Raw genomic sequence first — 25,514 nt, forward strand, 5'->3', positions numbered from 1 at the left:
TGTAAATATCTCCCATATTTCCCATATACAAAAACAAGGCTTAATCAACAAACATTTCTAATAAGAAGAAATACTCTAACCAAAAACATCTCTAAAAAATATATCACTTTATTAATAAAATAAATCTTATTATTATTTATTTTTAAAAAGGGGAGACTTCCTCTCATATGAAAAAACTTTTTAATAATTTGTTTTAAAAGGGGAGACTGACTCCCGTCATTAATATTGCATTACGATTAAAAGACCAAAAACCTACCTTCAAAATATATTTTTTTTACTGCGGTAATAACAGAAAATAATTTAACAAATAATATACCAAGCTTGTTACAGATTTCTACTTTAATTTTTCAAACTTAAAACCTCATCAGTTCACTCTCATATACGGACGAATGGTGACAAATTTCATGCGGGTCATACAGGTCAATGTTTACGTCGAGAGTATTTCTCCCCTACGTAAAATTCAAATGGCAATGCTAGATTGATTTAACAAAGAAGTTATGAAAAACTTACATTAATCTAAATATATTCACAATTCAGATTACATTAAAGTGATAAAAATTTATATTACACATATAATGTATATATTTTTTATCAGTATTGTACTTATAAAAAATAGATTAATGCAATAGAAATATGGCCCGTATTTCTATATAAATATCTCCCATATTATGGGAGATATTACAACCTTTTTCAAAAAAAAAACTTTTTTTTTTGAAAAAGGTTGCTAGTTTTATTTAAAAATCTGGAGTTTTTTATTTTAAAGTAGTAAATTTAAAAAATTGCATTAAGCTGTTTGTAATTTAAGTAATTTATTTTAAGTTATGAATCTATTAAATGTTACAAAATGTTGTCATACTTATGATAAATAATAATGGTGTTACTATTATTAGTTATAATCATGACAAGAAAATGTTCAATAGTTAATTTTACCACAAATTATTTATCATCAACTTCAAAAAAAAAGCTTCATGTTTACATGTTTCCAAGTGACACACAAAAGTTACAATATTGGTTGTCATCTATTCCAAATGCATTTGAAAATGTAACTTGAAATATGGGTGTGTGTGAAAAACACTTGACACCAGGCTGGAAAATGCACAAGTCTCCTCATTCAAAGTTGGAGGTAAGCATTCTTAAAGTTGTTTTTAATGATAAATCTTTCATTGACTAATTCTATTAATATCTTTTTTTTAGGTTCCTATTGATCCCCCATCTTTTTTTCCTGGATGCACATTTCAATAGTGCGTCAAACAGCCTCAACACAACCAAGATCTACAAATATAAATAAAATTTCTTTAACTTCACGAAACGCAATACCTGATGAAATGGATGATTTCAATCAAATTGATTTAATTAGATTTTATGATGTTGAAATGATGTTGAAATAAAAGAAAGGTAACATTAATGATTTTTTCCTTGTTTTTTGATATTTGTTTGTTTTAATTTAAAGTTTACTTGTTATTAAATCTATTTTAGATATCCTCAATACTTTGCATTCATTGAAAATTCAAAAGTCATATTGTTTGATGTTTCTCAATCATGTCTGCCCAAAAGAATATTTTCTGTTGAAATTAATTGTCATTCATGTCAATTTAATATTTATTATAGGCATTCAAAGTTAACTGCTATGACCTGCTCAGTTTTTCTAATTGTCTTACTCGGTGGTCACAGCTTAAAGCTATTGTCAAAAGAGTTAGTACCTCTAGTCCTGAAATAAAAGATGAGGTATTAAATTTGATTAGTCAAATTGAAAATACATACAGTGACACTTCTGAAGAAATTTCTTTCCTCATTGAATAACTATGCCTTACCACTTATTCTCCAAATGGACATCAATTTTCTACTTTATGTATACATCGTACACTTGAACTGATTCAAAATTAAGAAGAGTTAGAGAAGTTGGAAATAAAAAAGAGTGCAATGATACAATCAAAATTATTTTTGAAAATTTTAATAGTTCTAAAAATTGTTGCTGCCCTCCCTTTGATGAGATGTATATCAAACCAAGTGTTAGTTTCAGATGAGGACACCTCATTGAATATAGTGAGGACAATCCCACTAAAATTGCAAGAATATTAGTCTTTATAATTAAACCTATGTTTGGTAAACCTTCTTTTGTTTGTAGAATTATACCAATATTCAAACTGTTGGTACAGTTTCCTTACAATTTGATCATAAACATAAATAAACAAATAATTGATGCAGGAGGAGAATTATTGTGCCTCATCAGATAACCATCCCACGAATCAAAGTTTTGTTGTTAATAAGAGTTTTCCATGGCAAGGTGTTATAGAAAAAGAAAAACCAGTTATTATATACACTTCCCAGTTCACTTGTTTAAAAGTATAAGAAACAAATGGTTTATGCAAAAAACACAAACAGTTAGTTTAAAAATTAATAATCAACCTCTCTCTGGTGATTGGTCTCACATTGTTCAATTATATAACAGACAGAAATTGTTTGTTGCCAAAACTACAAAGTTTTCATGCAAGTCAGTGTACCTTGGTTTGATTGATAGACAAAATGTTGCAAGCATGATTGCTGTATTTAATGAAAAATTTTGAGAACACTGCCTGTTTTTTGGCACCAATTGTTTCATTATGGAACATGCTAAATGTTAAGAGCAAAGATTGTGAGGTTTTACTTAATGATACCAATTGGTCTCTTTTCCAGACACTCGGTGGCTATAGATTTAAAGAAATTTTAGCATTTGCTAATGCAACTTCTAAGATGTCAGAGGGAAAGGGATTTAAGTGTCATAATACTTTTACACCAGAAACAAAATATGCTTTAGTTAACATCCTACAAAGATTTGTAGGATTAATAAAAAAAATTCTTTCAGAAGATCACCAATATGTTCTTCCTGGTATTTTTCAAACAGATCGTTTTGAAGATGAATTCGGCATCCACAGGTAAAATTATAGTTGTGTTACTTATAGTTTAGAAAATATTGTAGATTTAAAATCTAAAAAACAAATATTTCTTCATTCATTTTTAACGTACATAAGTTTAACAATATGTTTTTGTTTGACTATTGCAGTTTTAACTATAATGTTATAGTAGGTTCAACTCAATTTATTTGGTCTTATCTTTTTGTAAATTTTTTGCTTATCTTTAGACAACTAAGCGATGGAAATTTGTTTTTTTTGGATGAAACTGACATTCAATGCTCACGCATACATTCAGACTGTTGCACAATGGATCTAATGGAAGAGGATATTATTTATTTAGATGAATGTTTAATGAATGCAGACAATGAATCTATTAATGATCAGGAGAATGCTGCCCTTTTTTATATGGCTGGTTATGTACAGTACAAGATCGATCTGCAGTGTGTAGTTGATACAACAACATTACAGTCAGCTTGTTCTGAATTTACAGATTATGTTTCACATGGTAAATTGCGTTATCCTGGTGATAGTCTTTTCCAGTTTATTTGTTTTTGTTATTTACTATTTAACAGCTTTCCAAAGTCTGAAAAACGTTTTCAATGTGTTGTTTATTTAAAGAAATTATTTTTATTTCATTCAACATTACCATTTGATTTAAAAACTGACAGTATAGATATTACAAAAGTTATCTCAATAATAACTAACTGTTTCTTGAAAGGTGTTACAATCCTTGATGATACATCTGATATTGTTTCATTAAACATTGAGGACAGAAAAAGAAACTCAATACTTAGTGGTCCGATCTTTTAGTTTTTGTTGGTGATCGAATTAATAAAGTTTTGAATAATGATTAGTTAATTCGTTAACAGTGTCTTTTAAAATGATTATTTACAGCTAATTTACAGTTATTTACATATAATTTACAGCTAATTTACAGTTATTTACATATAATTTACAGCTAATTTACAGTTATTTACATATAATTTCAGATAATTTTCAGTTATTTACATATAATTTTCAGATAATTTACAGTTATTTACATATAATTTTCAGATAATTTTCAGTTATTTACATATAATTTTCAGATAATTTACAGTTATTTACATATAATTTTCAGATAATTTACAGTTATTTACATATAATTTTCAGATAATTTACAGTTATTTACATATAATTTTCAGATAATTTACAGTTATTTACATATAATTTTCAGATAATTTACAGTTATTTACATATAATTTTCAGATAATTTACAGTTATTTACATATAATTTTCAGATAATTTACAGTTATTTACATATAATTTTCAGATAATTTACAGTTATTTACATATAATTTTCAGATAATTTTCAGTTATTTACATATAATTTCCAGTTTCTTTGTAAAAAGTTGTTTTATTTTTAACACTTCATCAACACAATTTAATTTTTGTTTAAAAATAGTGATAAATATTTAATCCATAAAATTTTTTAATTATATTTCTATTGATAATTATATTGTTTAATAATAGAAGTTTCGCTTTTTTTTTCATCGGCCCTGTCGTCAAAACTACATGAAATAAGAGTTTCTCGTCCCTTTGTTTTAGTAGTCCCTGTTTAAGATTTTGGGTATTCAATTTCTTGTAGATTGTAGAGTTTGAGCTGACCTAATACAGTGTTTTTAAATAATAAATGGCTTCGATATTGTATATTGGTGCAACATAAATTCACTCTCTTATTCAGGAAATTTAAATCAAAGTCGAACTCATGGTCATAACTTTAAGCTAGTTGAAGAGATAGTAAAAAGCAATGAACAGCGTCAGCGTCATCAAAAACATAGTCAGTGCCACAACTATAAATAGTTTGAAAGCAAGATTGGATAAATTTTTCGAATCTGAAAATCTTGATGCTGATTAACGATGAAATTGGCTTTATTCCCATTTAATTAACTTCTTAAAAAATAATTTGTAAATTTTTATGTAGGCCGCCAAAACCAGAATTGGTTACACAAGCTATAGCTTGTTGCGGTACAATAAATAAAAATAACTTAAAAAAATATAATGAACAAAAAATATAAAAATAAGATCTATATATTAACTACAATCCAAGATCAGCGAAAGCAAAATGATAGGTTGTACTCTAAAAGAAATCAGAAATAGAAAAAAAGTCTTCAACGTTATCTTCATCAGATTTAAACTAAAGCCACTTTTTGGTTCCTCTTTCACAAAATGGTTTGATCATAATTGGTTTTGAACCGGTTTCACCTCAGCACGATGCTTTCCTTAGATGCAGCACTAACATTCTAGACACATGTAGACTTTTTTGTTGTTGTTGTTTTTTTGTGTTTTTTTTCTTAAATTTTTTTGTTTTTTAATCTTTACAAATTCGTAATATATGATAGAATCTTTACAGAGTAAGTAAAATTAAAAAAAAAAAATCGTTATACAAAAAAGTTACGTTATACAAAAAAAATATAAAATAAAACTGTAAAGTATTAGAAATTACTTCAAAGAACGCGGAAAACTTGGAGAAGACCGACGGTCTTGTCATCAATAAACCGGTATTCGTTACTAATATTTTTGGATACTTCAATTTAAAATAAGTTTATATATAAAAAAAAAATGTCATCAGTTTTCGGCAGAATTAAAATAAAAATCCAAAATGCAAAAAACAAAGAATGCAGACAAAAGAAGTTTTTAATTTTTTAAATTTTATTTCAATATAATTTTCCTTACATTTATAGAACGCTTCAATTTGTTGTTGTTACTTAAGTTTTCTTTCTTTATTAGCTTGCTACTTTTTGGAAATGTCTATTGGAAACATAAACGCTTTTGTGTTTATGCTTCCAATAGCTTGCTGAGCCATAACTAACATCTTTGGAGATGAAATTGTAAGTGCTGTTGATGGTTGATTATTTTCATTATTTTAATAAATACACAGCTCTGCTCGCAAGAACTTTTCTTCCTACATTCACTTAACATTGAGCCCTTCACTTGAAATCCTTACTTTTTACCTGCATTTATAATTATTTGTTTTGATTTCCACTCTGGCCATAACTCTGCAAGTTTATTCATGAAACCTTACTTGTTGATCGTCACAAACGTAGAATAAAGTGCAGATTTAGCACTTCTGTACTTAGAGTGCAATTTCTTATTAACTTGATCAAGGAGCTGGGTAACGCCGTTTGTGTCAGGTGGAGTGATGAAAGTTCAAATATTTTTGCTTCTTAGAAATGTCAATATATAGCAGTCAAATCTTGAAGAATGATCATTAGACACGACAACATCAGGCCGTTTTATATTGCTTTTTTCAAATTAGTGGTAAAACATTTGTTATGTACTTAAAAGTCTATTATGATTTTGGTTGCCACTGTTATTTGTGGAGATTAGGAAATTTGGAATTCTTTTTATTGTTTCTTTTGGAGTCATGGGAGCATTAATCCTTTTTCCCTTAAATATGTAGCAAGTTGCTATGTCTCCACCATAGGAAAAAAAAAATGATGTATAGTTATGCGTTCCCTATTTTTTCATATCATCTTTATGGCAGCGAGATATTGGTACCACTTGACTTTAGTATCATAATGAAACCCCCCAGTTTGTAAACGTGGAGTTGATGGTACTCCAAATAGTTTAGTTTGTGCTGGGAGAGGAGAAATTTATATTTCTCCTCTCCCAGCACAAACTAAACTATTTGGAGTACCATCAACTCCACGTTTACAAACTGGGGGGTTTCATTATGATACTAAAGTCAAGTGGTACCAATATCTCGCTGCCATACACTTATTTTATTCCTCTTAACTTAAACAGTTTATATAAATATAGTTTTATTTTTGAATCATGCGTATTAACTATTCATGTTTTTTTTGAATACATTATTATTAGAAAAATTGATTTAAGCACCTTTTTTTAATGTCTTAAATTTTTCAGACATAGCAACGCCCTTAGCAACCATCTTTTCACTTACTCTTACTTGGTTTTACGGTAAAATAAATTACCAGCTTTTAACAATCATAAGCTTCAGCTGCATGTTAAGTTAAATTTATTAGTCATACTTTCAAATCACAATTTAGTTCAGTACAAGTTTTGCAAAACATGCAATGCACGCATTGTTCATATGTGATTAAAACACTTTTGTAATAACAATATAGTTTTAATTTAGAAATTTAAATAATATAATAAAAACTTATTCTGGAATTGAAAATAGATTATTTGCTTATAACCAATACAGACACATAAAAAAAAAAGATTTGACTCACGTTAGCATCTAATGCTTTACTGTCAACAAGGAACTCTGACCAGAAAAAATAAAACTCGACCAAATAGTTCTAGAAGACTAAAATAATTAAAACATTACAAATAGTTTTAGTTTATTAAGATTTTTTTTAAAAGAAGAGGTAGCAACTTGCTCAGACTGGAAATAATGTTAATGTTAGAAATAATAAAGTAAGCAATAGGGACTTTGTTTAGAACTACACCTATCATGTATTTAAAGTTCTTGTCAATGACATCATACATTCGAAACTCACAAGAGTCTTATTGCTTATATATATATATATATATATATATATATATATATATATATATATATATATATATATATATATATATATATATATATATATATATAAAAACAATATCACATAATATTTTGGTAAAAACTTCTTTACTACTAATAATTAAATGGTAATAAATGTATATTCTTTTTCGTCAATATAAAATTTTTTACAAAATTGTTAGCGTAACAAATTGACTGGAGCAAGCAGAAGACGATGGTCTTTTCATCTTGCCCCGTTAATTTCAATTATATTTTACAATTAATACCAATTAAGTATAAAATAAACACAAATTATAAGATATTTAACTATATATAAATATAAGAACTCGTATAAGTAAAATAGCCAAGTAAATCAATCTTTATAAATATAAATATAATTAGATGCATTTTTATAAATGTAACCATAAATATTTCCAGCTATTGTGTAAATATAAGAGATTGTTACATTAATGTTGAGGTCAAGTAACTGTTGTTTAACAACGCATTTAAAATGTTAAAAAGAGTTCCCAAATGTTGAAAAGAGTTTCCAAAAAAACTTTAAATTGCAAGGGTAATACCAGTTTTTAAGTCTGGAGATGATACTAATATTTCTAACTATAGACCTATTTCCATTCTTTCATGCTTCTCAAAAATACTAGAACGCATTATGTAACGGGTGATGCGGAAGTTATCGGACAAAATAAAAATGTCAATAACTTATTTATAAATAAAAAAAAAAACTACTATTATATTTTACTTAAATAAAGCATTTATCTTTTAATAAAAATATATTATTTTTTATATGAAAAAACACCACCATCTGCAATTGATCTCAATTTTAGTCTGACGCCTTTCATATGCGACTGTATAAAGTTTAAATCAATTTCTTGTAGTTTTAGTTTAATGCGATCAATAAAAACTTGCTCTGTTGAAGCTTGCTAATCTCCCTCGTAAACCTTCTGTGCCAAATGTCCCCAAAAATTTTCAATTGGTTGTGCTTGAGACACATTTGGGGAATTGGATTCTTTATCAACGTAATAGACATATTGGTCCATCCAATTTAGAGAATCTTTAGAATAATGAGAACTTGCTAAATCTGGCCAAAATAAATAGTTAAAGTCTCCATGATACTTGTGAATAAATGGAAGAAGTCGTTTTTCTAAACATTCATTAATATAGATTGATGAATTGATCGCTACAGCCTTGGAAGTGCGAAACAATGGCTCGGACATACCACGGTCAGATATGGCTATCCATATTGATAATTTTTTTGGAAATTTTTCTTTTCCTATAAAACGAACACTCTCTGGGCATGTCTTTTTGTTGTTGGTTTAGTATCCAGAATTTCCAGGCATGTTGTTCCCTGCAAAACAAAAGTATTTTTCGTCATCGATGACTAGAAGCGATTTTGTGTTATAGAGTTGGTTAACTAGTTTCCTGCTTTTTTTCTTTGGCTTTATTTGTTGTTCTATAGTGTATTTTGGAGTCTTTTCACGTTTTCTATATTTAATATTCATTTTTTTTAACTGACGACCAATTGTCGATTGATTTACACCGAATTTAATACCTATTTTTATCTGACTGACCCCTTTTCGATTGTTGACAAGCCTCGTTAATTCGGCTTTCTTTTCTCTAGTCCAAGATGTCGGACGACCAGGGTGCTTTCTATCAGAAAACGATTGAACAGTTTCAAGTCTTTTTAGGTTATCATATATTGTACTTCGAGCAAATCCTTCCTTTTCAAAATGATTTACTATTTTTTTTTTTTTATATTAAGTTTATTTACAATAAACATTTTTAGTCGCTTTCGAAAAGATTCTCGTTCAGCTGCATTTAACCTCATTTTACCACAAAAACTGATTATTATGCACAAAAAATAATCAGTTTTTGTGATATAATCAAAGATAAGCCACAAAAACTAATTATTATGCTCAAATAATGAAATTAGAATTTGTCCGATAAATTCCGCATCACCCGTTATAACAAATTATACTCATTTTTAGAAAAAAAAAAAATCTTTATAACAAACAATTTGACTTCAAAACAGGGCACTCTACTGATCATGCAATTCTTCATCTCATTCAGATTATTTTTCAAGGTTTTGACAAAAACAAGTTCACTTTAGGTGTTTTTATAGATCTTAGTAGGTCGTTCGACACTGTTGGTCATAGTATTTTAATTAAAAAATTAGAAAACTACGGAATCTAAAATATAAACATAGCTTGATTTAAAAGCTACTTATCTAATAGAAAACAATATATTTCATTTGGGAATGAAAAAACTAACAATATGTCAATTACTTGCGGTGTTCCTCAAGGATCTATTTTAGGACCACTTTTATTTTTGATCTATATTAATGATTTAAGCAAAGCTTCTAATATTCTAGGTTCTATTTTATTTGCTGATGACATAAATTTATTTTATCCTCACAGTGATATAACAACATTATTTAAAACGGTCAATATTGAACTTCTAAAACTAACCGAATGATTAAATATGAATAAACTTACAGTTAATTTAACTAAATCTAATTATGCTATTTTTCATCGCCTCCATAAAAAAGATAAAATCCCTCTTGCACTTCCAAAACTTATTATTGGAGAATACAGCGTAAAAAGAGAATGTTCAATGAAATTTCTAGGTGTAATTCTAGATGAAAACATAAATTGGAAAGACACATAAACATGATTGAAAATAAAATTTCTAAAAATATCGGATCATTCTATAAAGCAAAACCATAATTAGATCAATCATGTTTGAAATACATATATTACTCATTTATTCATTCCTATCTGAATTATGCAAACATTGCCTGGTGCAGCACCAATAAGACAAAGACAAAAAAGCTATTTAGCAAACAAAAACATTCAATTAGATTATTATCAAATGCACACCGCTTCTCAAGTTCTGGACCATTGTTCAACAATCTAGAAATATCAAATTTGTACCAAATAAATATATATCACCTGCTAATTTTTATGTATAAAACTAATAATTTATACAATACCAAATATCTACAAACCATTATTTAATAAAATTCAAAACAAATACATGACTAAATATTCAAGGAACAACTTTGTACAACCCAAAACTATATATGAGTCAACCAAGTTCTCAATTACTATTAGAGGACGTAATGTATGGAATAAGATAATTAGTAATGATATTAAAACACTTACAACTCTTGAACAGTTTAAACAAAAGCTAAAACTATTACTTTTAAATAATGAAAAAACGGAGAATTTTTTTTAAATCTATCTATAAAAATGTCATATTTGAAAATTATCTATTAGTGCATGCTTTGTTCGTCAGGAAAGGTCTAAAGTCTTTAGTTATATACATTATATTCAATTATATTATGAAAAAGTAATTATATAGATTTACAGCATTTATGTGCACATGCATGTATATGTGTACATGCGCATGTGTGCATATATATACATGTGTACATACATGTGTATCTGTTTATGTGTGTGTATGTATGTATGTATGTATGTATGTATGTATGTATGTATGTATGTATGTATGTATGTATGTATGTATGTATGTATGTATGTATGTATGTATGTATGTATGTATGTATGTATGTATGTATGTATGTATGTATGTATGTATGTATGTATGTATGTATGTATGTATGTATGTATATGTGTATGTGTGTATGTATGTGTATGTGTGTGTATGTATATATATGTATGCGTATGTATGTATGTATGTATGTATGTATGTATGTATGTATGTATGTATGTATGTATGTATGTATGTATGTATGTATGTATGTATGTATGTATGTATGTATGTATGTATGTATGTATGTATGTATATGTGTATGTGTGTATGTATGTGTATGTGTGTGTATGTATATATATGTATGCGTATGTATGTGTGTATGTATGTATGTATGTACGTATGTATGTATGTATGTATGTATGTATGTATGTATGTATGTATGTATGTATGTATGTATGTATGTATGTATGTATGTATGTATGTATGTATGTATGTATGTATGTATGTATGTATGTATGTATGTATATGTGGGTATGTGTATATATATATGTGTGTGTGTGTGTGTATATGGGTATGTGTATGTATGTATATGTATATATATATATGTACATATATATATATGTGTATGGGTATGTATATGTGTGTATGTATATATGTGCATGTGTGTATGTATGTATGTATGTATGTATGTATGTATGTATGTGTATATGTTTATATATGTGTGTGTGTATGTATGTGTATGTGTATATATATATATATACATATATGTATTTGTGTATATATATATATATATATATATATATATATATATATATATATATATATATATATATATATATATATATATATATATGTATATTTATATATATAGTATCTTCTGATTATAAATTAACTTTTATGTTTTTACTTTTCATGTTTTCGTTTTTTGCTGTTGGTTTTGAATGATTTATTAAAATTTTATTTTAATGAATAATTTTGAAATTTGAATATATATAGCATTGCATGACCATAAGTTAATCTTCATGTTATTGAGATTAAATTACTTCCTTAACTTTTATTAAAACAACTTTGAAAGACTTTAAATATTTTGCATTTTATATAAACTTTTTTGAAACATTTTTTATCTCATTTTTAATTTTTAATTTTAGTTACAACGTATTTATAAAAATGTCTAGAAAAAACAAGGGACTTGGTGATAAGGCAAATCTGTCTTCTTCTCGTCCTTGCCATTTTTATATATATTATAAAACACGGAACTTGTAAATATATGTACGGCTAAATGAAAGGAAAAAAAAAAGTTTATCGTTTTAATCTCATTTGTGAGATATGAGTTCCACAATCGTGGTTCCAGTCCCCCTTCTAAATATTGAGAACTTTAGGATTGTCTCAAAGATATTTTTGAAAAAGTTCTGCTTAGAGTGTTTTGTTTCGTATTTATGATCAATAAGTTGGAAGTAATTATGGAATATTTTTGGGACCAAATTATTTTTTACTTTTAACATAATCTGAAGGATGCTATAGATGTTTTGTTCATAAATATTAGGAACTCTCAGTTCTTTTATTATTTGTTTGCACTAATATATCTATTTGTGAATATGCAGCATGCTTGCTTTTGTTTTTTATAGACTAAGGCTAGTTTTGATTGGAAAGTACTTGCTCAGGCAACATTGCAGTAGCTAATGTAGTTATGAGCAAATGCAAAGTATAAACTTTTTAGACATACTTCATTTAAAATATACTTAGTTTTATGCATAATCCCAATGCTTTTAGATATTTTATTTTCTAACAATTTGATATGCTCTTTCCGGCTAATATGTTCATCTAGAATGACTCCTAGAAACTTCACAGAAAATGCTCTTTTTAATTTTGTTTTGTCATCTAAAATATTTGTAAATTTTAATGGTAATGTGTCTGACTTTGATGGTTTTGTGAAAAGAATGCATTTGCTTTTTTCAATGTTAAGGGAAAGTTTGATGGCCTTCAACCAATCGCTGAGCTCTTCAAGCTCCTGATTTACTGTGTTAAAAATAGTTTTAATATTTGAGTGGGTGTAGAAAGCTTGGGCGTTATCTGCAAAAAGAATAAAATTCAGTATACGAGATGATAAAAATATGTTGTTAATACAGACAAGAAAAAGAAAGGACCTAGAATAGATCCCTGGGGAATGCCATGGGTAATGGTTTCAAGTGTAAGTTTTATTGTAATATAAAGCTTGTTTCCGATTGTTTAAACAGCATCTAAACCATTTTAGATTTTTATTTTTTATACCATAATTACTAAGTTTGTATAAAAGGATCTCGTGATCCACTGTATCGAACGCCTTTGACAAACCGATAAATACTCCAAGTATGTATTGATTTTTGTCAAACCCATTCAAAATTTCATTAACTAACTTTATTACTGCATGTTCAGTTGAATGGTCTTTTTTAAATCCGTATTGGTTATTAAAAAGGATATTATGATTTTGGAGGTATGAAAAAAGTCTGTTGTACATTATGCACTCTAGTACTTTCGAGAAGCATGAAAGTATGGAGATAGGCCTAAAGTTTGATAAAGTAGAGTTCTCCGCTTTTATATATCGGAACTACGCGTGCTAATTTTAAGTGTTCAGGAAAAACTCTACTTTTTAATGAGAGATTAAAGATATACAATAAGGGATATTTAATAACATCATAAACTTCTTTAACCACCTGAGAGCTTATGTCATCAAGGCCCAGACTCTTTTTGATTGTATTGTTTTAAACGCGATTCGAAGCTCATCAGGAGATAAGTCAAACTCGTCCACTACAAAGTAATAGACGAGTTTGACTTATGATTTAAAAATATTTAAATCATATTTTAAATATGATTTAAATATTTTTTTACTTTGAGTTATTTTATTAGCTAGTGTGTTTCCAATATTTGCAAAATAATTGTTAAAACTTTCAGCAATCTTTTTTTGATCATTATTAACAATGTTTTTGTTATCGATATTTAAATGGTTTGGCAGGATATTACCTGGATCAATCTTTTCCTTTCCTATTACTTCTTTTATAAAAAATCCCATGTTTTTTTTATTATTATCAATATTATTTTGTAAAAGATTTGAATAATAATTTTTTTTAGCTTGTTTCTTAAGTTTTTCAAGAAGGTTTTTATAACTTTTATATATCTTTCATTTTTGCAAGTTTTTTTTTTTTTAATATTTTTCGAAAATTTTTGTTTTTTCTTGGAAGACATGAGGCCATGTGAAATCCATGGACTTTGTAAGTTTTTGAGCTTGACTCTTTTTTCTTATTTTGGAAATGCTTTTTCATAAGCATTACTGAACTCACAGATAAAATGTTCATAAGCTTTATTCGCGTCTTTGTAGTTAATAAGTTGTTGCCAGTTTATTAGTGATAAGTGACCGCGAAAAATTTTAATACTATTTTTATTTATTTCCCTTTTTTTTATATTATTTTGTTTGGTATCCAATCAGATTTTTCTTTGCATATTGAATTAGAAGTAAAAAAGATTGGAAAATGATCACTTACATCGGTTTTTATGATCCCACTTTGTGTGTTATATTTTGAAAAATTATTAGTAAAGATATTGTCTATGAGTGCTTTAGTTTGATGAGTAACACGAGTTGGTTTGTTTATTAATGGTAATATGCTATGTCGATAAAGAATATTTATAAAGCGTTTAACTTTACTATCAGTTTTTATGTCTAAAAGGTTTATATTGAAGTCCCCCATTAAGTATAGTTGTTTATTTCTTACCGTTTCTAAATACTGTTCTAAATATTTTTCAAACAATTTTATATTACCACTAGGTGGTCCACATATTGCTGTTAAAAAAACGTTTTATAATTTTTTCTTATTATTAATCAGTTCTAAGGTTAATGACTCTACGATGGCTAAGATTTTCTGCTTTTTTAAATTGCAGTGTATTGTGGATAAAAATAGTGTTTTTGTCAATTTAATTTTATATTTGTGTTTTTCTCAGTTTTTCAATATTTAGCAATTTTGTTAAATTAAAAACATGATGTCTAAAAATCAACATAAGCTTTTAGGTTGAAATTTTCACAGTATTTTCTTTATTTATAATTTTATTTATAATGGCAGTAGTTGAACTAAAACTAATGTTTTACACTAAAAAATTGTCATTTTATAATTAAACTTTAATAAAAAACTTTATAAAAACTTTACATTTTATGGCACTTCTACTTCTAGTGGAATATAACATTAATGAGTAAGAAATATCAATTTCTTCTGAACTTTTTTGCATTATGACTTGGTTTTAGTTCAACTCCTGCATTACTATACAATGAAAAACTAGTGAAAATTTGAAGTCTTGAACTATTCTAGTTTTTTAAATATTTTGGTTACAAAATACAATTTTTCAGTAATAATCGAGGCAAAAGGGCTTGATTAACTATTTTTTAAATTAAATTATTTTAAATATTATATTTTGAATAAAAACAAACTAGAAAATTGTTGCATATTGTCTTATTCTGATTTTTATTTTTTATGAGTATGTACCATCTTAAAAAATTTTATCATACCATAGCATGGTTTTAAAGTTGTAAAAGTTGTATAAACGTTTTTTTACGCTTATTTACAGCCCTACTGTGTAGTGTTAAAAATCGTATCGCATATCCATAATTAAAATCTTCGTTAATGCTATAGGACATTTTTTTTAACATAATATACATTGTTTTTAATAATCATTTATACTTTTTTTATTACATCATTGATTGTGTTGTTTTATTTGTTGCTTTTAAACACTCCATATATATATATATATATATATATATATATATATATATATATATATATATATATATATATATATATATATATATATATATATATATATATATATATATATATATATATATATATATATATATATGTATATAAAGGGTGTTTTTTAAGCCCAATAGAACTTCAAATTGGCAAAAGTAAGCCAAAAAAAAACAAAAAAAAACTGTAATTAAACTCTTTATTTTTTTGAAAGATCACATAACATTAACACTTAAAAAAATAATTTAGGGCATATGGGCACCGCGGGTATTCTTGACGAAACCCATTCTGGATGTCCATTTTTGGGCCACTTTCTCAAGAACTTCTGGTCTTATGTCACAAATAACACAAACAATGCTGGACTCCAAGGCATCAATCGTTGCTGGTCTAACAGCATAAGCCAGTGACTTCATATGGCTTATCAGGAAATAATCCAGAGGTGTCAAATTGCACGACCTTGGAGGCCAATTGACAGGTCCATTTTTTGAAATTAAATCATCTCCAAATTTTGATTTCAATAAGTCAATGTTTGCGATCGCTGTATGGCAAGTAGCACCATCCTGTTGAAACCACATCTCTTTTATATCTATGTTATCTGTACTCTTAAGCAAAAAATTATTAATCATGGTGCGGTATCATTTTTGAAGAAATAAGGTCCGATGATGTAAACTGCCAGCGTGTAAACTGCACCAAACAGTGTATTTTTCTGGATATACTGGAGTCTGTAGGGTCTCTTGTGGATTAGTCTCACTCCATATACAGCAATTTTTCTTATTAACAAAACCATTAAGCCAAAAATGAGCCTCATTGCTGAACATAATTTAGCGATAAAACAACGGGTCAGTTGTTAACTGCTCAAGAGCCCTACCGGCGAAGGAACGACACGTGTTATGGTTTTGTGGCTTTAACTTTTGCCCCAACTGGATCTTATACGGGTGTAGACCAAGATCTTTGATCAAAATTTTCCATGTCATGAACGGACAGAGCCCCAATTCATGCGACGACAACGAATCGATAAATTTGGGTCGTCTTATTTTCAAAAATTGACGACTTATTTTCATAGTAAATTTTAATGTTGTAGCGTTGCTCAAGCGTGAGCCTATTCATGATTATTTGCTAGAGAATACTGAAAAAAATAAAATAAAATTTTTTACAAAAATTAATTTTTTTATATTACAATTTACAATTAAAAGTTCTATCGGGCTTAAAAAAACATCCTTTATTACGGAACATTAAAGAGCGCAAGTTTAAATAACGTGTTAAATGAAACCTCTTTTATCCTTAAGTATTCGTTTTATAACAATGAAAAAAAAATTTCATAAATGGGACAAAAGGGTAAAATTGAGGGGGTGTTTTTCTCATTTAACCACTTTAGGTGCATGTTGCAAAAAAAGTTAATCGAAGAGTATTTGTTCTATAAAATTGAAAAAGAGTATTTATGATAACAGGAAAAAAATGCCAATGGTTACAAATGGGACAAAGGGTAAAATTGAAGGGGTTTAGGTGCGAGGGGAAGCTAACGTTTGGGGTACTTTTACCTCCGTCAGCGCTTTTTCATTAATGCCCTCGAAGTGAATCTGCTTAAGTTTGGAGTTGGCGCAACCCAGTGGGCACAGGACCTAAATAAGACGTCTTTTGAACGTTCAAAAGACGTCCAAAACGTTCAAAAGACGTCTTTTTTACGTCCTGTGCCCACTGGGAATGCACGTTGATATCGTACCTGAAATAAGGACTTTATGGGGCGTTTATTAAAAATATAACTACAGCTGTTACAGTTGTAAATTCTAAATACTCTTCTGTGCGTTGTGACAAGATCGTTAGGTCTTCTTGTATCACCATAAAAATAAAAAACGAATTCACTATCTAGCAAGTCACTTCTCCACGATTCATTTATAAATATTTGCAAGACATATATATATTGTCTATATATGTGTATTATAGACGATATATATCGTCTATACTCGTGTCTCTAGAGGTTGTTTTTAATGTTATTCAAAAACTTTAAATCTGTGAGAACGATCAAGTAAAATTCGCTTAGTGAATACTAGATACTAGTGAAGAATCTTTTATTGCACGAATTAGTAAATTGTTTTAGAAATGCTGCTATTACCGCATTAATTTTAGCATTTAATCTGTAAAATGATTTTATTTGTACGATAGTTTCAATGAGTTTGGATAATAATTCTTAAGCAATTATATTCATTATTTTTTGCTAAGGTGATTAAGTGAAAGTCGTGTTTTGTTCTCACACTTGTTTTTTTTCGAAATTTAGACTTTATGAATCAGCTAATAGTGGTCCTAAATTTTAAGGTATATAATTGAATACAATTTAAACATATACCTTAATTTTTCTCTTTTTTATAAATTTTATACGAAGCTTTTAATACTTAAAAATCGATTTTTCAATTTAGAGATAATCAATTGCTGATTAAAGACGACATTTTCTCAGAAAATCTTTTAAGCAGCGATACTTGATACTTTTTGTAAACTTAACAAAATAACTAAGTTAGCACACTTCCCTTTTTGCACAAAACGAGTATAGAAAAACCATGCCACTAAAACAATTAACTGACAAAAACACCAATAGAGACGCATCTATTACTATTTCAATACTTATATTTCAATACTTATATTTCAATACTTATCTAATTATTTGTAGGCATTAAAGCCCTTGCAAAAAATTAAGACTTCCAAAATTTTAAAATTAGGTGAAATAAAAAACTCAGTACAATTCCTGTGAATTGAATTTAACTATTTTTATCATTAAAAAAAAAAAAAAAAAAAAAAAAAATCGATTTTGGAATTAAATTTATCTTGAGAAATCTGGCTATAATCTATATTTATAAAATACCATACAACAAAAAGCAATAGACAAAGCAATATTTTATTCATTCCAAAAGATATTTGGTTAGGTAGTCTATATATATATATATATATATATATATATATATATATATATATATATATATATATATATATATATATATATATATATATATATATATATATATAAGTTATCAAGACGATAAAGCACGGAAATCAACTAAAGGAAATAACAGTTAATGTTTAGTAACCATAGTCACGAGATCGATCTCTTTCACGGTCATAGTCATCTCGACGATTAGCAATTGGACTGCGATCACGAAAGTCATCATAAACATCTCTTTGGTTTGAGCGAAAACTATCACGACCACTAACATATGTATCAGTCATACGAGGCAGTTCTGGAATCGGAAGACCTTTTAACAATGGATGATTAGAATCGACATAATATCTCTCATAAATGACATAACCATCAGTAAGTCCTAATTTTCCAGCATTTGGTACTTCTCTAGAATGTACAACTTCTCTTCTTACCCGAACATCTGGGTCTGGTTGGCTGTGAGAATTGATTCTCTGATGATCTTGCCTGTTTAACTCTTGTTGTCTACTCTGTTGCTCAGCCGCTGCAGCAGCAGCTAAAGTATTTACAGCTGAAAAAATACCTAAGCCACCAAGAATATTTTGCTCAACAGGTGCAGCTCCAAGTATTCCACCAAGTGGAGCATTCAGTCCTCCTATCGGTTGGGGACCACGTCTCATTCCTCTATCACGACGATCATCTCTTCTATCACGTCTATTTTCTCTGTGATTTTCTCGTCCTCCGCCATTTGATCTATCCTTTTTATCTTTTGATCTACTTTTAGAAATTTCCACTGTAATCTGCTGTCCTAACATTTTGGATTTGTGTAAGTCTTGCACAGCGTTATTAGCGTCTTCTTCCCTAGCAAAATGAACGAAAGCAAAGTTTTTAATCACAGTAAGTTCATTAACTTCACCATAAGGACCAAACAACCCACGCAAATTATCTGGATTACAGTTATCAGGAAGGTTACCGACATAGACCTTAGTAGGCATAGTAAACAATTGAGCAATCAATGAAGGCGAAGATCTAGAGTAAATAATATATATAACGAGTTATTGAAAAATTTAGTAGAATTCGAATATACGAAAGACATGAAAGTTGATGAGAATTAATCAACGAATTAGAATAAGCGTCATAAAAACTAATAAAAAAACCTTATTGAATAAATGTTAATAAAACAGTACTCTTAAACATAATTAAACCACTAGTTGATGTGGGTCTGAAAGCAAAAGTGAAACAAATGACTTACTTAAACTAGTGATTTAGCAGAAAAAAAGATAAAACTATATTACAATAGCAAAGAACAACATAAACAGACGATCAAAAGACATCGGCTTTAGTTTTTCACACATACAGTTGATGAGTATCAGTAAGTTAGAAAGTCTTTGAGCAAGATTAATTTTTTAAATAGAAAAGTTATAAGAATTAACAAACAAAATTAAAAGCTTAGATAAAGTTACGAGATCGTATTAGGATAAATTAATTTAGATTGGTAATAACTTCTATGTCGTTTACTTAAAACCCAATATATTCACATACAAACTAATTATAATACTCACACCAATGATTAAATAAAAATAAAAAAATTAATTTATGATTGTTATATAAAAGAAAAAGTTGATGGTAAAGCAGACGGTACTATGCTTACTTTTAGATTTACGTCGAACTTTGAACGAACTCTGAAATGAAGTATTCCTTGCAATACGACTGGCAAGCAATAAACAGAGACAGCACAGCTAGGTCTGGTGCGTTAAACAACTACAAATTCCGCGTGGAATGGTACATACAAAGTTAATCCTCGGCTTCACTCTCTAAACAAAATAATCGGTGTTCAAGTTGTGTTCTCGTGTACGTAAAACAAAAACTTTTTGTTAAAGTTACTCACGAAAACTAACTCCCAAGTAAAGGTTGAAAATATCATTTTTAAAGTTACATCAAGTCTTGAAGTTCAAGTAATAAATCAATTGGCGATCTTGGGATCTTCCATAAAGAACGTACGTAGTATGGGGCAGGGGCGGACTGGTCACTGTGCCGCTGTGTATTTGCACAGTGAGCCGGTGTCATATTATATCACTGATCTAGATTATAACTAAATAGCGCATCTCTGATATCGAAATCGAAGCCGAAAAAATATTTTGGCGGCCATATTGTGAGGACCCACGATTTGTTATGATGCGCTTGAAACTCTAAGAAAAGAAACCAAAAGAAAGAAGAAGAAAAGAAAAGGATTGAATGTACCTAGTAATTAGAAGGAAAAAAGGCAATATCAACAAAATAATAAAAATCTGTTGTAAAATGTCTAACGAATGATCGTATTCTTTAGATAATTTATCTAGATTCTTATGTTGATATTCAAAACCTATGATTATAAGTAGGGGAGAGCGGGGTTGGTTGTCACACATTTTACATTTTAGGCTGCTCAGCTTTTAATTTTCATCCAATCAATGCCAAACTTTGCACAAAGCTAGTTTAACTATTTCTAGTAACTATTATAATATTTTTATGACATTGAGTGAAATATTTATTGCTGTAAAATCATTTTTCAAAGACCACTTCTGTGTGACAACTAGCCCCGCTCACGGGGTAGGTTGTCACATGGTGCGGAGTTGATAGTCACATTTGGATTTTGACAAGTTTAGATCAGAATTTAATGTAAAACGAGTACAAATTAATTTCGTTTATGTTTTACTAAAAAAAATAAAAATAAATTCTATAAACTGAAATATATATATTTTAAATATAACACATTTAAAAATTTAGTTTATCACTATAAATGTTTTTAAATTTGGTTTTTTAAAAATTATTGGATAAAGAACACAATTCACAAATAAACTATTGTAAGCCTGGTGTGCATTCTTCATGAGCCCATTTTTGGCAAACCTGACATTGAATCCACTGTTCTCTTGATCTGCTGTTAGAAAATGATTCAAAACAATAGATGCATAGATACTCTTCATCTTCAGATGAATTTAAGACTATAGAAGGTTTTTTCGTAGCAAAATTTGCTTTTATTAATTCTTTTTTACTTCCATTCGTAAATGATTTACAATTCCTAATAAAAATTTTTTAATTAGTTTTCTTCTTTTTATAATTAGCAAGCCATGCTTTGACAGGCGTGTTAGTAAGAATCATAGTTGACCGCTTTTTCCTACCTCTTTTTGATGCTAACCTCGGGCCTGCTTTAGGCAGAGGCCTAATACTCTCAGGTGGTATGATTGAATTGTTAAAACCTAATGTAGTGATTGGGTTCTGATTAGAGGTTTTATTTGATACAACTGGATCTTCTATTGTTATGTCTACCTGATTATCTGGTATCTGAATAGATTCTTTAAATCTTTTATTTGTTGGTTCTGGTTGCATTGAATAAGATTCACAGTCTTTTTTATTTGAATCAGCCTGTGAACAAGGTGGGTCAGGGCGATCAGTTACATAGTTAGGACAGTAATCAATTTCAGTAAAAATATCAGGATTTAACGGGTAAATACCTGTTGCAGCAAAACCAATTAAAATATTGTGGGGAGATACAGCCTTTGGAAATGCAATGTTTACTATTTTTGGAGTATCATATATTGTAACAGTTTTTCCAGGATTCATTACTAACTATGATGTCATAGCAGTATTTATATAGTTTTTGAGAGGACCATAAAATGCCTTATCCAAGGGCTGTAACTTATGTGTGCAATGTGGTGGGAAGGTAAGCATTACTATTTCATTATTTTTTGCCAAATCTAATCCTTCAATACTAAGATGGGTTTCGTGATTGTCAAGCAACAATAAACAAGGCTTTTCTTTAGTACATTTTGTATTGCCTACAAAATGTTTTAGATATTTTACAAAGTTTTCTTCTTTCATCCAACCACTTGGATTTGCATCTCCTGCACTTCCTGTTGGGGCACTGATTAGGAAATGATCTTTAAAGTTTTTACGAGGAAAAATAAAAAAAGGTGGAATGCTATTTCCAATTTTCAAAAGAGCATTTATTGTGCATGCTAATGTTACAAGAGTTCCTCTTTCAGCTGACGTGGTGGCTCCTACTTGTTTTAATCCTTTTTTCGCAATAACCTTTTTAGGTTGCTGTACAGTAGTTACAGCAGTTTCGTCCATGTTCCAAATGTCATTTGGTGAGAACGAGTATTTTTGCATACAGTACTGCAAATTGCTAAAAAATGATGCAACATTCTGCTTATTGAAACTTGTCGCTCGACTTAAACTAGTAGCTTCAGGTTGCCTAATGGAAATATTTGAATGGCGTTTTATAAATCCTGTAAACCAATCCTTACCAGCTTGTTCCTTTACAACCCAAGAATTGGGAACCTTCATATTATTTTTAATTGCTAGCTGGAAAGCAAGTTTTTTTACTTCGGTAGGAGTTAAACCAAAATATATATCTGCTGCTCGCAACAGGTAGGTGACCAGTTCTTTTTCTACTTTTTCTGGCAATATCAATCGACTTTTGCATCCTATAACATTCAGGGAGGTGGGGTTTTCATTTTTGTCAATTAGATCTGCTATAGAACCACGCGATGGGTTAGTAATAATAATTTTTTTACAATAACGTGCTAATGTTCTGTAGTTAATGCCATGGTTTTTTGCTGCTGATCTAATAGAAATGTTATTAATCTTTACATCTTTAACAGCACACATTATGACATCTCCAGAAGTATAACCTCTATTAGTTTTTCTTTTAAAATTTCGTACCATGTTTATTACTAAGCAAAGAAAAATATTTGCAAATAATGTAAACAAAACATTAAAATATATATATATATATATATATATATATATATATATATATATATATAAACCCACTAAATATAAACAATGCACAAACAAAACAACAGACAGTTTTACAAACTAAACAACAGCTAATTGTTTAGTTTGTAAACAAAACAATAAACAGTTGAACTTCTGTAATCCTTTTTCTATAATTATACTAAACATTGGATCGCAATCTAAAGTTATGCACGTTGAAATAAAAATAATTTAGATTACAGATATTTAGTTAAACAAATATAACACTTTCACTTTAGATTTTTAAATAATATCTTAAACATTAAAATAATGCGGACAAATAAATAAAGCCACTAAATAATCTGCAAGCGGCGTTTAATTTGCAGCGCATGGAGTCGAGGCAATTGTGACAACCATCCCCATATATTTTGTGACAAGCAACCCCTTCTGAGTAAGTTGCTGGACACCTGTACATTTACCTAAAAGCGTGAGAATTTCATGATAATTTTTTATGGATTAAGTTACTCAAATGAATAAAGTACTTTATAAATCTACATTCAAAACACAATAAAATAATTTTCGTTTGGTAAAAGAAAATTTCTGAGTAGGCGAAATTTAACTTTTTCATATCAAAAACCTATAAAAACGAATAACTTTTCTTCTACACGCTAAAAAAAGATGAAAATTACTGTAAAAATGTTTTTTTTATATAACATTTCCATTGTATGATTTGAAATTTCTATATCTTATTTACATTTCCTGTAATAAACTTTGTGACAACCAACCCGCGTGACAACCTACCCCGCTCTCCCCTACAAGTTGAAAATATAATACTTCTAAAAGTAAGTAAATAATCTTTTCAACTTTTTTACTAAAGTATATAAGTTGATTAGCATTCTATTTATTGTTGTTAATAAAATATTATATATATATATATATATATATATATATATATATATATATATATATATATATATATATATATATATATATATATATATATATATATATATATATATATATATATATAATGTTACTATTTATGATATAAGATAGTTTTGTGTTTGTAAAAGTTGTAGTTATTGATGATTAAATAATACCAATTTACTTAATGTTTTTCTATTATTTTTCTGTGACATTTTCTCAGTGGCTTTTTTTCCCAGATCATAAAGTCTGACTTTGCAATAACATTGAGAAATTATTTTGATTAATTTAAAAACATGGTTTTCATTAATACCAGTATCAAACATATGTTCATGCAAGTCTCTAAATATAACAGATCCTAAACTTTCTAAAACTGAAATAGATATAACTTCTGGGATATTTTTGGACTGTGGCAGTTTTCCAGGAATTGTTGCTAGCATTCTTGTATATTTTTCATAAGACCACCATTGTTCTTTACTTTAAGAAAATTGGATTCTGGAGCATGTTTTTTAGAACCAAGTTTACAATTTTCAGATATAAATATAACTTTACAAAATATTTTAACCTGCTTAATACTTTTTATAGTTATTAAAAATCCAAGGAACCCAGTTTTTCTTGTCGTATGCAACAATCTATGAGATGAGTCTTGTAAGTTTGAAATATAATCATATGCATCATCAAGAAATTTATCCCATATATGCTTATTACTCATTTTTAGTGCGGATTTATAACCTTTAGCAAAAGGATTTCTTGAGTTTAAAATGTCAAACAATCTATCAAATATTCTAATAAATATAACTGTTGCATCACTTCCTTGAAACAAGATTTACTTTAAATTTTTGTTGCCTCCGATTAATATGCGCTAGTCCTAATTTATTTCCAAAGCGTAACCCTTCATCTTCTTGCAGTTTTTGAAGATGAACTATGTATTTCCATGATATTGCATTGTTTTCGCTATCAAACAAAGCATCACTATCTGCAAAGCAATTTTGAATTAGCTTAAGCATGTGACGAATATCAAGGAGAGTATGAACTTTTTTGTTAGAGTTGAGAGGATGAGTGAAAAAAGTGTTCATTTTTAAAGCATCAATTGAAACACCAAGGTTTGATAACATGGAAATGTGACATGAGGGTCCATTACATGTTAGTGATATGACTTCAACACCAACATCTGTCAAGCGTTTAATAAATAAATTTACAATGTTTGCTCGTTCACCACCATTTAACCCATTTATAAAAAAATATCCACATGGAACTTTCCATGAACTGTTTAT

General features: G+C 28.4%; 3 protein-coding genes across 5 annotated transcripts; 1 reads left to right on the top strand and 2 right to left on the bottom strand.

Moving 5' to 3' along the window:
• Nucleotides 1-868: 868 nt before the first annotated feature.
• Nucleotides 869-3,901, top strand: LOC136091536 (uncharacterized). Of its 2 annotated transcripts, XM_065819207.1 has the most exons (4): nucleotides 869-1,123; nucleotides 1,195-1,395; nucleotides 1,477-2,912; nucleotides 3,119-3,901. In XM_065819207.1, exons 3-4 carry the CDS (start codon nucleotides 2,551-2,553, stop codon nucleotides 3,699-3,701), a joined length of 945 nt encoding a protein of 314 aa, XP_065675279.1. In that variant the 5' UTR covers nucleotides 869-1,123; nucleotides 1,195-1,395; nucleotides 1,477-2,550; the 3' UTR covers nucleotides 3,702-3,901. The 2 variants fall into 2 exon arrangements, with proteins under 2 accessions (XP_065675279.1, XP_065675280.1); XM_065819208.1 differs by lacking the exon at nucleotides 869-1,123 and having other exon boundaries at nucleotides 1,151-1,395.
• A 14,533-nt stretch (nucleotides 3,902-18,434) lies between these two features.
• On the bottom strand, nucleotides 18,435-20,397 carry LOC136072114 (RNA-binding protein 4-like). 2 transcript variants are annotated; one of them, XM_065820468.1, is made up of 2 exons: nucleotides 20,234-20,397; nucleotides 18,435-19,611 (listed from the first exon to the last, which is right to left on the bottom strand). In XM_065820468.1, exon 2 carries the CDS (start codon nucleotides 19,575-19,577, stop codon nucleotides 18,747-18,749), a length of 831 nt encoding a protein of 276 aa, XP_065676540.1. In that variant the 5' UTR covers nucleotides 19,578-19,611; nucleotides 20,234-20,397; the 3' UTR covers nucleotides 18,435-18,746. The 2 variants fall into 2 exon arrangements, with proteins under 2 accessions (XP_065676540.1, XP_065676541.1); XM_065820469.1 differs by having other exon boundaries at nucleotides 18,435-19,443; nucleotides 20,234-20,388.
• Nucleotides 20,398-22,185: 1,788 nt separating this feature from the next.
• LOC136091723 (uncharacterized) lies at nucleotides 22,186-23,286 on the bottom strand. Its single transcript, XM_065819430.1, has one exon. The coding sequence runs from the start codon at nucleotides 23,284-23,286 to the stop codon at nucleotides 22,186-22,188; it is 1,101 nt and encodes a 366-aa protein (XP_065675502.1).
• Nucleotides 23,287-25,514: the final 2,228 nt, after the last annotated feature.

Source organism: Hydra vulgaris, chromosome 15, assembly GCF_038396675.1.
Source record: "Hydra vulgaris chromosome 15, alternate assembly HydraT2T_AEP".
Classification (NCBI taxonomy): Eukaryota; Metazoa; Cnidaria; class Hydrozoa; order Anthoathecata; family Hydridae; genus Hydra; species Hydra vulgaris.

What these genes read in the sequence shown, in the direction of transcription:
- LOC136091536 (XM_065819207.1), top strand. Translation starts at nt 2,551, where the DNA reads ATGAAAAATTTTGAGAACACTGCCTGTTTTTTGGCACCAATTGTTTCA. An exon ending in GATGAATTCGGCATCCACAG is followed by an intron (nt 2,913 to 3,118) that starts GTAAAATTATAG and finishes GCTTATCTTTAG; the next exon opens with ACAACTAAGCGATGGAAATT.
- LOC136072114 (XM_065820468.1), bottom strand. Translation starts at nt 19,577, where the DNA reads ATGCCTACTAAGGTCTATGTCGGTAACCTTCCTGATAACTGTAATCCA.
- LOC136091723 (XM_065819430.1), bottom strand. Translation starts at nt 23,286, where the DNA reads ATGGTACGAAATTTTAAAAGAAAAACTAATAGAGGTTATACTTCTGGA.